At 35.0% G+C, this 12,307-nt stretch overlaps 1 protein-coding gene across 2 annotated transcripts in view; it reads right to left on the bottom strand.

Annotated features, from left to right (window-relative positions):
- Positions 1–6,974: 6,974 nt before the first annotated feature.
- LOC105338597 (UDP-N-acetylglucosamine transferase subunit ALG13) overlaps positions 6,975–12,307 on the bottom strand; it is a 39,157-nt gene continuing 33,824 nt past the window's right edge. Inside the window, exons 13-17 of one of the 2 annotated variants that reach the window (XM_066074771.1) lie at positions 11,872–11,954; positions 10,824–10,995; positions 10,585–10,625; positions 10,238–10,367; positions 6,975–9,514 (exon numbers count right to left, since the gene is read on the bottom strand). In XM_066074771.1, the coding sequence (XP_065930843.1) occupies positions 9,441–9,514; positions 10,238–10,367; positions 10,585–10,625; positions 10,824–10,995; positions 11,872–11,954 (500 nt within the window). In that variant the 3' untranslated portion in view covers positions 6,975–9,440. Of the gene's footprint in view, positions 10,368–10,584; positions 10,626–10,823; positions 10,996–11,871; positions 11,955–12,307 lie in introns of both variants that reach the window. The other variant, XM_066074770.1, reaches the window with a different exon arrangement.

The raw sequence follows: 12,307 nt of genomic DNA, 5'->3' as shown, positions 1-12,307 counted from the left end.
ACAATGTGACACAATGAGGGAATACCCTCCGATGTTCACTCTTCATTATATTTAAGTAAAAAATGCATTTATTGTAAAAACCAGTTTATAGCATCAATCTTTGATGAACATAAAAACTGCTTTCACTTGATAACAATATCAGTGTGAAAATTACAATATACGATTACTTAATCTTTTCTTCCCGAATAATCAGTTTCTATGGATATATACTAGAATGCAACTTTTTAAAAGAACAGCCCCGTGGCCTTTGATAACTGCTTTAATGAACACTGATGGACTTTGAAAGTTTTTGGAAATGCAATGGTCGAGAAATACTAGGAAACGGTCTACCGACCAACCGACGGACAGGTGAGCGGCGCTACGGCTGTCCCCAGGGAGAAACTCGGCGCGATGGCCTCAACACCAGGTGGACCTCGATCTCAAGCGGTCTTTCTTTTCCCATTAAAAATTGATATCAAGATTTTCTTTCTTTCTTTTTTTAATAGGTCACTTGCAATCTTATCATTACCATAACGCGTTAACATTCAACTTTCTTCCGACATAAAATTACAAGCTAAAGAATACATGTATTTCTAAGCATGTTGACATCGAGGACTATTAACAACTTGTAGGGCCGTTTAAGCCCATGTCCAACATTCCTAGTTCGTGGCCTCCCAACCCTGGGTCTGACAATCCTCGGGCCGCTTAAATCCCCGACCCCCTTCACAGGGATCATCGGGGATTCCTTACTCTCTGCTCACAGAGATAACCATCGGTAAGACCCATGAAGTGGACTGATTCAGCGTTTTGTTCTGTGGTTTGATAAGTAAATACACAGTGCATTGATTGTCTTAAAGGCGCTCTTAGCATGCCCCCAGAGACAGAATAAAAAGGCTTTAGATATGTTCATCGACTTCAATAGCGTACCAAGAAAAGTCTTTTACTCGGAGGAAAACTCCAGCCTTGTGTGGTATTTCGCCTCAAAGTTTTATTGGAATTTTATATCATCTGTTCTGAACATTTAAGAACGTCATACGGATTACAACAGAAAGAGATTATCCTGGAAACACGGATACCGTAAGGAGTTCTCCAAACCATGCCACATCGAGGGCGAGAATAAATCAACGAAAAATTCTCTAAATTCTGGTTGTCGAGACTCGATTTCGATTATTTTGTACGTTGACTCGATTAATTATTCCTTACTCATTTTACGTTTTCTTGAATGAATTTAAAAAGCACACACTGTGTTAATATTTTGAGTGCTTTTTGCTTAAGATGGAACAACACACATGGAAATAGTCACTCAGTAAATTATTTGGTTTTGAAATATATAATGATATATAATGATAAATAAAATGAATGTACATGTGTCAAATAAGCGAAAAATTTGCAGTTTGGGGATAAAAAATGAATACCCGGGTATCTAAACAACTCAATTCAGTAACAACAAAGTCCATAATACAAGACCTAATATACAATCTGTACACGAACTCCAGCGTTATTTCTTCTCCAATATTAGAACATCATCTCAAAACCGTTTTAACGGGTCACCTAGCTCATTGCACCAAGCTCGTCTTAATCGTCTTGACGGTCATCTATATGCTATGGTGTTTCACTCCCCTTTATTCATGGGATACCATGATAAAGATGGTATATCAGGTACAATACGTACATTCTATAACAGATAAACAATTATGGGGATGAATCATGCATGCAGAAAAAAGACTGGAATCGAAAAACAACATACCTAGTAGATAAACTAATCTCACAATTCCTAGTACTATCTAAAGTTGTCTTTCCCTATATATTTATACTTAGCATAAATGTCAAATTCAAGAATTGTGCTCTATTCCGTATATTTTTCATTCATACAAGATGGGGAATAACGCTTTCATCCCAAATCATTGGCCCGATGTTTTTTTTAAAAAGTGACAAGGGTTAACAAAAAAAGGGGACACGGTCCGTAGTCCGCAAAGAGACTTGAATTATAATGATATTACATATACTTCAATACTTAAACATTTTCAAATAGAGGTTATAATGGTATACATTTTTTAATGTCTATGGTGTCACAAATTTCCAAAAAGATTGGAAACCCAGGAAGTATAAGCACATTAGAGCTGGAATTCAAGTAGATATAACATTATTACTTGACACCAGACTTTGTATATCATTTAGAAGTTTTAGATAGGAATGTCTCCTAAAAAGTTGTGAAACTCACAAAAGTTCTAAAATTAAAATATAAATCATCATTGAAACATACTCTTTTGGAACATAATATCCCAAGTTCTACTTGGCATCAACCGACCAATCTTATTCTAGGCCTCCTGGGGCCCCTGTATTGGCCTGGGAGTTATGATTTGAACAATTTAGAATCAACACTATATGTTGATGCTTGCATAATTATATCACAAATTGTAAAATTGTAGTTCCTGAGAAAAAGATTTTAAACCTTTTTCTTATATATTTCTCTGTTAAACTTTGAACCTCTCTTGGGTCCCAGTATTAGAACAGGGGCCACGGTCTGATCAGTTTTGTATTTTCACTGTATATAACTTGTGCATGTATATAACTTGATGTAATAATTGAAATGTCTGTTGCAGTGGTTTTTGAGGAGAGGGTTTAATTTACACGATACACTCCTAAGTTTTACTGTTTGGTAATCAGCTCCACTTTGAAAACGGGTTCACACTATTTTAAGAATTAAACACCCTCTTCCCTTGTGACCTAGTGGTTCTAAAGAAGACGTGAAAAGTTTACAGACAATCAGACGGACGACAGGCGATTAGAGGAAACGCTCATTTAACGGGTGAGCTAAAAATGAAGTCGTAAACTATATACTGAAGATTTTTTCCTCAATATTTCCATTTCTGGTGCTTTGTTTATGAGGAAGGTGCTTTTTAAAAACCCATTCCTTTCGTCCAAAAAATTGTTTCAAGTTTCACTGAATCAGCTTTATCGTTACAGATAAGGTAAACACTGCGCTATCTTGAGAATAGATCGGAGAGACAGGCAAAGGAATGAGTTAACAATAATAAAAAAAAAGCGATATAAGGAACAAAGTCACGAAAATACATGTAATTTGCAACCCGTCAAAACCTACACTATTATTTAAGCTAATATATATATATATATATGTGTGTGTGTGTGTGTGTGTGTGTGTTAGTCAAGAGAACTAGTAAAAGTAAAAGAATTCCACCACTTATAATATATTTCTATAATTAGTTAATTTAGTAATAGATAAGGAAATTACCTTGTGGGATTTGTCTAACCTCTTCTCTTCAATTTATTACGACATACGCACATGTATCATAAGAAACTCCGCCATGTTCAAGGTGACCATTTACAATGTATTCGGCCCTATAGACACTTAATTTGATATACGTCATGTACACAGATATAATAATTATGAATAAACAATGTGAATTTCAATAATTATAAAGATAATTGAATTACTTTATAAAAAGGTGTGGTAATGAGACAGAAAACCTTCAAATCACAATTTGAACACTGAGGGGAAACACCCTTTGAAACTTGAACATTCGACCACTTCTAGCTCCCCAATGATGTTGAGGTATGTACAATGCTAGGCCATGATTGACCGAGAGTATATCAATAATTTACTTGATTTTTATATATAGGGAAAACGAGTGTGAATATAAAATGCCACAGAGTCGTGATATTTCTGTTATTTTTCGACTGGAGACATATATAAGGGGTTGTTAACGATAATAAATAAAAGAAATAAACAAAAAAAAAATTGAAAAAAAAAATAGAAGGGGGGTGGGGGGGGGGTGGTAGTGCACGGTCCAGTCCACAAGCACCTGTGGATTTTTTAACATCTAACATAATTGAACGCGCTTATTTATCCATTGCGCAAAAACATGAGAAACTATCTAGCGAATGACTTTGGATTCTTACTTCTACAGGATAAAAAACGCCTATAGATGTTAGATGAATGTAAACTTAACTATGGTGGCATATCTCTGCCCCTTGTGTGCAAGTTATTTTTCTACTAATTATGTCGACATGCAAGATAAATATGTTGACATGCAAGATAGGTATGTCAACATGCAACATATCTATGTTGACATGGAAGAAAACTGCAATCAAATAAGAGTTATAAAAAATATCAAATATTGCCAACATGTGACATCCAAGATGCTAGATGCGCTACCTATTGATGTCAACATGCAACTTCTTTATGTTAACATGCAACTTCTTTATGTTAACATGCAACTTCTTTATGTCAACATGCAACTTATTTATGTTGACATGCAACTTGGTTATGTTAACATGCAAGATAAATATGTTGACATGCAACATATTTATGTCGACATGCAACTAAGTTATGTTGACATACAACTTATAAGTTGCATGTCAACATATTTATCTTGCATGTAAACATAACTAAGTTGCATGTCAACATATTTATTTCGCATGTCAACATAAGTAAGTTGCATGTTGACATAAATAAGTTGCATGTTGACATAAATAAGTTGCATATCAGCATTTTTATCTTGCATGTTAACATAAAGAAGTTGCATGTCGACATAAAAAGGTAGCATCTAGCATCTTGGATGTCACAGGTGGGCGATATTTGAAATTTTTTGAGAATTTGTATAATTCTTTTCTAATTGCAATTGTCTTGCATGTCAACATAGTTATGTTGCATGTCGACATAATTATCTTGCATGTCAACATATTTATCTTGCATGTCGACATATTTGATAGAAAAATAACTTGCACACAAGGGGCAGAGATATGCCAACATACTTAACAATACATATACACTGTAAGGTTATACAATCAAAACTTATAAATTTAATGATAGGACACTCAATATTTCATTTCATTCAAGTAAAAATGAACTGCACCATAAATGTCCATATATGTGCTACCAGGAAGCCCTTGTTTATAAAGACTCAAAATTCATAAATCCGTAGTCACATGGTCGTAATTGGGGACCCAAATCAACACAGATCAGTCAACTTAACCAAATTACCTAAAAGGCGAGACAACTCGAGCTATACAAACAAGAGGCCAATAGGCCTTAAAGGTCACCTGAGTAGCATATAACCCATACACAAACTTGTCGAGTAGTCTCATATATTCATTTAATTGGGTTTCATTCTGGAGTAGAAAAATTATAAATTTGTAATGACGACCACCTCCCTGCCTTAAATCTTTCAAAAAGAACTAAGAAACCTTTAACTTTGGCGAAAAACTTAAAGATCTGGTCTACAAAATCATGAATTCAGTTTTACTTTCAGGTGTGTTGGAGTAAAGAAGATAATTTTTAAACATTATATGCATTAACACCTATATGTCCATTTTGGCACTGCCCTAGAGTCAAAACCCATACTCAAGGGGACGTAAAATTTAGAATTTTAGTAGAGGACTTCCTGGTAAACATAGTTATGAAGTCAGTTTTTCATACATAGTAAGAGAATAGAGAAGATTTTAAAACAGTAGACTTCGACCCGTGCGTGCACGGGTTGACATTGCATATCGGACATTAACGAAATAGGTACATCGACACACCTTATTATTGACATTTACACAACAAAGCTATACGCCTACAATAATGCTATTAATTTCACTACACTTTCCTTCGCTTGAATCATCTAACTGTGTCTCAGGAAAGGCCCTTACCACAGTTAGAATGCCCCACTTATACCCGAAGTGTAAAAGAAAATTGCAGAATCGCTCCGGAACGATTTTGGAGAAAGTTAATGAAGTTGCCTTGAAAATAACAGTCAAATTCATCACAACAAACCTTTTTGAGACTGCAAATACCTTTCAACTAAAAATTTTAATCCAAAGAAAGGGAGAATTCTTTTCACCAACGTACACGTATTTTCTTTGTAAAACTGGGTCCGGAGGACATCATTCATTTTCACGATAAAACATATTCTATCTTCAATCTCCTAAGAAATATAATGTAACTATTTTGCATGTAATCAAATATTTTTTGTCATCACGAAGACATAAGTATGTACTTAGTTGAAATGTATATTTGTTATTTTATACTTTCTCTCATAAGAAATCATTAATATATATGAACAGAATAGAATATATAGCAAAAGTCCAATGAAAATTTACCCGTATTTGTATTATCATTTCTGAGTTATTCATGCAGATGTGGTATTGTGGAAACATAAACTACAGATCCCGTTAGCGTGAATGTATTGCGCAAGCGCAAGATTGTAAAATTCAAAAAATCTAGGTGATCTCCGGGATTTTTTGAGGAATTCTCGTTGGTTATTAATTAGCGAAGCTTAACTGAGAAAAAATAAAAACAAACTGGTAATCTTAAAGTACCAATGATGTTTAAAATATATAAAACAAAAGACAGTATTCTTCCGATTTCTCGGTATTAAAGATAAAAAATTCGAGAAGATTTTCTAAGATTTAATACATTTTTACTATATGGCCAAATTTGCCCCACCCTAGAGACAGAACCCCTGACCCAGGGGCCATGAATTTCACAATTTTGGTAGAAGGCTTCATGGACATCATAACCATGCATTTAGTTTTTAACAAATAAATATGGGAATAGAGAAAAAGATTTTTAAGATTTAATACATTTTTACTATATGGCCTTATTGGCCCCACCCTAGAGCCAGAACCCCTGACCCAGGGGCAATGAATTTCACAATTTGGTAGAGGGCTTCATGGACATTATAACCATGTAACCAGTTTTTTCCTCACATGCATGGGAGTAGAGAAAATGATTTTTGAAAATTTGGCTGCTTTTTGGGGGGGCATATTTGGCCCCCCTTTTGGCCCCGGGGGTGGTAGAGCCACGAATTTCACAATCTAGATTCCTCTTACCATAGAGATGCCTCACCAAAAATGGTAACAATTGGTCTTGTTGTTTTTAAGAAGAAGTTAAAAATGTAAAGTTGTTAAGGGACGACGCACGTCGCACGACGGACGAAAACGGACAGATACCTGAGTTTACTCAGGTGACCTAATAAAAAAGAATCAGGTTCAAAAACACTAAATTTTATTAAAGAAATAACAATGAATAAACAACTTTGCTTTAAATAAATTTACATCTTGTTAGAACTGTAAATAATGTTCACAGTATCCAAAAGAGAAAAGGCCACGCTTTAGTATTAGCAGTTCTTCAGAAAACGATGCACTGGCGTCGTCTCATCAAACTTCGAAGGAACACTGTAAACTTTCATACAATCCTTGCATAGCCAAGAAAACTCAACTCTATAGAACTATTAACAAAAACAATCACAAAATTTTAGCAAATTTCCCATTAAAAGTAAAATGGGGTTGGTAGGTAAAATCTTATCAAACGTTAAAATGCGAGAAACATGTCAGCGTTCCTCTTTTAAGACATACGCAATACACAGGGGATTTCAGCTAACACATCAATAAAAATCACCCCAGATATTACTTGTAAAATTCCTGGATACTCTATAATTTCAAATATGTACAAACAGACATTAGAAAATCCCTAAAGAAATGGGACACAGCTTCACGTATTTGACAAACGTTAGTATTCAAAATGGTTGTTTGCTGTTCTAAAAAATAAAATCTAGCTAAATTTTCAGAGAATATTCACGTGTTCCACTTTTAAACAAGCATTTAATCTAAAATAAATGTGGCATACAGATTACATAATCTATATTATCTTTTTAAATTAAAGTTTTAAACATACAGCAAAATCTAGATCCTTGAAGTATATGGTTGCTGTTGCTGTTCAAGTTTAAATTTAAAAAAAAAGTTTCTCAAATATATTGGTTACTAGTCAGAAGATATCACAAAGATATGCAAATGTTTATCACTCTGACTTACTGTAATTAACTTCGTTTCAAGACATCAACATTCTATAAACTATAAAAAAAAAAATTCATGTATACGTCCAAGAATTCAAAAAGGAATACATGTAGAATATCTACCTTATCAAAACTCTAATCACAAAAACATAACTGTGAAGGCAAAACAAACATCTCAACCTAACGATTAAGTACATCAATGCAGTGGTTTGATCCACAACAGGAGAGCAGCACTCTAAAACAAGCAAAAGCCTTACAAAGTAGTAAAAAAATGATCAGCTCAACTGAAGGAAAAAAAAAGCTGTAAAAGCATCTCTCATTCACAAAGAAATCATAGCTGGCACTATTTGAGATCCCAGATATGCTGTAATTTTGCAGTTTATTCAAAAACATTTCTAGTCTAGCTTTATCCATTTTACAACGAGATACATATCTATATTTCAAATATATGATAATAAAGCAATTGCTTGGAAAAATAGCACCAACGAGAAGAGAATTAGAAATCTTGAAATAAAATGCTAAGTAAACAGAAAGCCAGATGCATCAGTGAAATACATTGACCCCATTGGTGTACAAATCTTTAAGGAATTTATTTTCCAAATACAAAAATAAGTTTACTAAAAATAAATGCAACAAAGTTTGAGTTTTTAATCAAAACTGGAAAATATAATAGATACAGAGGGTTCTTCGCTTTAATAGAAATTTTTGAGATTAACATTTTTCAAAAGCATAGCTAGCTAGCTTAAAAATATTTTTAAAAATCCCTGCATTATTTTGCATAGTTTTTATAAAAAGTGCAAGGTTTTGCTAATTTGTTAAATCTGGGCATATATAAACACATTCACAAAATACTAGCCTGTGAACAAGGCACAATAATACATACAACTTGCATACATGTACAATATCAACCCATCACCAGGAAAATGATCCCATCACCATGGTAATCAGTACACTTCTCTGAAAATATGGATGGGACTGGTATTCACTCAAAAGAGAGCACCTTTAGACAGCAATCTATGCCTTAAAAGACTGGAACAAGCTTAAACTGATTTAAACAATCCTATTTGATGTAGTTATGAAATGTTAATGGAAATCTTTAAAGACATCCATTGCTGGACCAATTTTATTTTACATAACAAATTTCACTGCCCTGAAAATTATTTTTTCATCCACCACACGACTCTATGAATCCCACTGCATAGCAGGGTAAACCAACTCGTAAAATATGAAAATCTAATAAAAATAAATCAGAAAAGCAAACTTCTTACAAAATTGTTTGATTAAAAGACCTCTTACAGTGAGCTCACAGGACAATTTGTTCCTGTCTGATCATTGTCAAGCTCATGGTTGATTAACTTTTTATGATGTTATCACAATACAATTTTAGTACTGTATCATAATCCTTCAATGCATGACAATAACACATACTGTATCCTAAAATCAAATGGTCGAGAACATAGCAAATTCCAAAAACATCAAACTAAAACAAATTGGGAAAATTTCAGAAAAGTTGATACTTCAGCTCAAAGTTTGTTCATAAAAAAAGCAAGCTGTTATAATGTTGCAAGCCATGGTTACTGTTGGTTGGTGCGATGTGCATGCAATATGGCACTAGCTACCGTTCTGGACACCCATCACCTGTCAACAGCTGGAGGACCCCTACTAGTGCGGCATGCTGTTAATGGCCAGGAAGCTGGGAGGAGTGGGGTTGGCCACTGGAGGGGGTGGAGGATAACCTGTGCAGAGAGGATTAGGATGATACTGTGGGTGGGTACTGATGACAGAACTACTAGTAAGATGATATGATGAAGCATTAGAATTAGCCAATGATACCAAATGTTGGGTGTACATTAAGTTAGATGAGGAAGGGGACTGGGAAACATTCGTTTGACTATTATTGATACACACTCTGTCACCATGGGAACCAGGAACAAAGGTCGGGGCATTAGGATTGAACTGACTGTTGGAGACTTTGCTGACCTTGAAGTGATGTTGTGGGACAGCCAATATGATTGGCTCTCCCTCAACACGCGACTTCTCTGCATTCATGGATTTTAGAAGATCCATGAATCGCTTCGGTACATCTTTAATGGGCTTAACGAGTTTGAGATTGCCATACATGTAATACTTTCTGCGCGGTTTGTACTGTCTAGCCCCACCCTGTTCCTGGGTTTCCACGGTGATACTGCTCTCACAAGTGTCAGTAAGGGACATGTCTGAACAGTGACTCTCAGTGTCACAACTCTGTCTTGGGGCCACACTACTGTCCATAAGCTCACTCTCTTGAGAGTTGTCTTTGACCCTGGCAACACTTTGCCTGTCTCCGTCCCTCACCAGGGGAAGCTGCCCAGGAGCCATGTCATCAGCATCACATCCACTGTCATTCGACAGATTGCTACTCTCGTCGTCAGACTTGGACGTCGTTGGGGGAGGGGATTGAAGGGGGGAGGCAGAATTACCAATTTGAGCGAGTCCATGAACAGGCTCCAGACTCGTAGCCGGCTTTGCATGGCAATAAACAATAGGCTGGATGTTTCCCTGTGAAGCTGCTCCATTGGCCAGGGCCTGCTGACTCACAATCCCATAATGCTATGCAAATAGATTGATAACAAGTTTCTAATATTCAAATTCCTACTTCAGAACAAACATCTCTCATGAGTTGAAACTACAAAATTGATTAATTAAATCTACTCCCACTGATGTTACCAGTGATAATCTATATGTACAGTTTAATACTTCTTCCAACACCACTTCACAAAATTAGCATATTAAGAACATTCAAACATTATTTACATAAAATACTTACAGCAACACCAACATTGAAGAAAAACCTCAAAGTATTCATGTCTGAAATAAACAGTGATTAACAATAAATACTTTTCCTAATGCATAAATAATATCACAATATAACTCTAAAAGTTAAAATCAGAAACCATATATAGTGCCTGCATGATTTTTTGACTCTCTCATTCTCAAAATATCCCCCCACATTTGACAATCAATTCACTGGCACATCCTGTATTGAATTTTATTAGACATTTTTACCATTCAGCGGTAGGTCATGACCCATGGGGTCCTGGGATGGCATGATATTGACGTCTACGTTAGACAGGGCAATACTGTCCATGTAAGGCACCCATATCCTTGGAACCTGAACCTGGGACATGGGGATCATGGTCATCTCTGGCTGAGGGAGTTGTGGAAATGAGCAGGGAGACTGCAAAAAAAAGCAAAAAACGTGATAAGCAGGTAGACTGAAAAATAACAGTGGGATAAGACTGTAAAATAACTGTTGAGAAAAATAGGACCATTTTAACACGACCTTGGACTTTAAGTACGATGTAACCATCCATTTCTTGCGTCACAACAAGTTAAATGACGCTGGTTTCAAGCGAAATACACACCGATTGCGTAGTCTTAGCTCAAAGGCTAGACAAATCTTGTTGATTTCAAAGAGCCATAGCTGTAATGCCAGCAATGAAATAGACAGGCCTACGTCACAAGGCAGTTTGACACAACTACCCAAAGTCCAAGCTCTTGTTAAAATGGTTCCATCAGTATGATGAACAGGGAGACTGAAAAATACAGGGTCAACTAGTATTTTTTGAAATTTCAAACTTGGGCATTTTGAACATCATGCATACTTGAACTATAAATTCAAGCTTCCATTTTATTTATCATGACTTCATTATTTTTAATCTATATTTTTTCTCAACTCTTTTGAGTTTAGAATAACAATTTTGACTGTATTTTTTGCATTTTAACATGTCACAGTTTTTTTTAGTTAACAATACAAAGCCACACACACATGAATATTCAAGTTGACATAAAAGCTAACACTTGACATTAATCACATCTATTGGTACTTCTTTTTAGTTTTCAAAATCATTAGTTTTATTCATAGAAATTGTTTTTCCAAGTGATTTTTCAGTGTGTTATTTAGCAGTTAAGATATCTTGGATAGTCTTTCAGCCAGAAAGAATAATTAATGAACCAAATTGTGATTATCAAATACAGTAGAAAACAACATATTGAATGAAACATTTCATTGTAAACCTTCCCCAAAAAGTTGCTTTTTTGTATTGAGACTGACCTCTAGTTTATTTGGACCAACAGGACTTGGACTGGATCCTAGAATCTGCCATTTTGGAATAATAACTCCACCATTCATTACTTCTACAAAAGATTCCAAATTGGGCCAAAATAAAACTATTGTTTGCTTGGAATTGCCTCCCGCCTCATTGAAATACCCCCAACAGATAAAATTCTATTAGCAAAAAATTAAGAATATTTTTTTTTTTAAAAATGTGTGTCTTTCAGTGTTTACATAGTAAAAAGTTCATTCATATTTTTATTTTTAACCAATTTTTAATTAGTTGAACTTCCAGTTTGAAAAATAAACAAAATGCCCTCCCTTTTGGGTCTGGAAATCCCAATGCAAGGCTATTCCAATGAAACACTTTCTAAAGGATGGCCTCAAAAGGATGGCCTCAATTCATTTATCTAGTCAGTCACCCACACAATGTATT

This window comes from Magallana gigas, chromosome 2, assembly GCF_963853765.1.
Source record: "Magallana gigas chromosome 2, xbMagGiga1.1, whole genome shotgun sequence".
In the NCBI taxonomy this organism is placed as follows: Eukaryota; Metazoa; Mollusca; class Bivalvia; order Ostreida; family Ostreidae; genus Magallana; species Magallana gigas.
The sequence above is the reverse complement of the archived record's forward strand: the minus strand, read 5'-3'. Positions and strand labels throughout refer to the sequence as shown.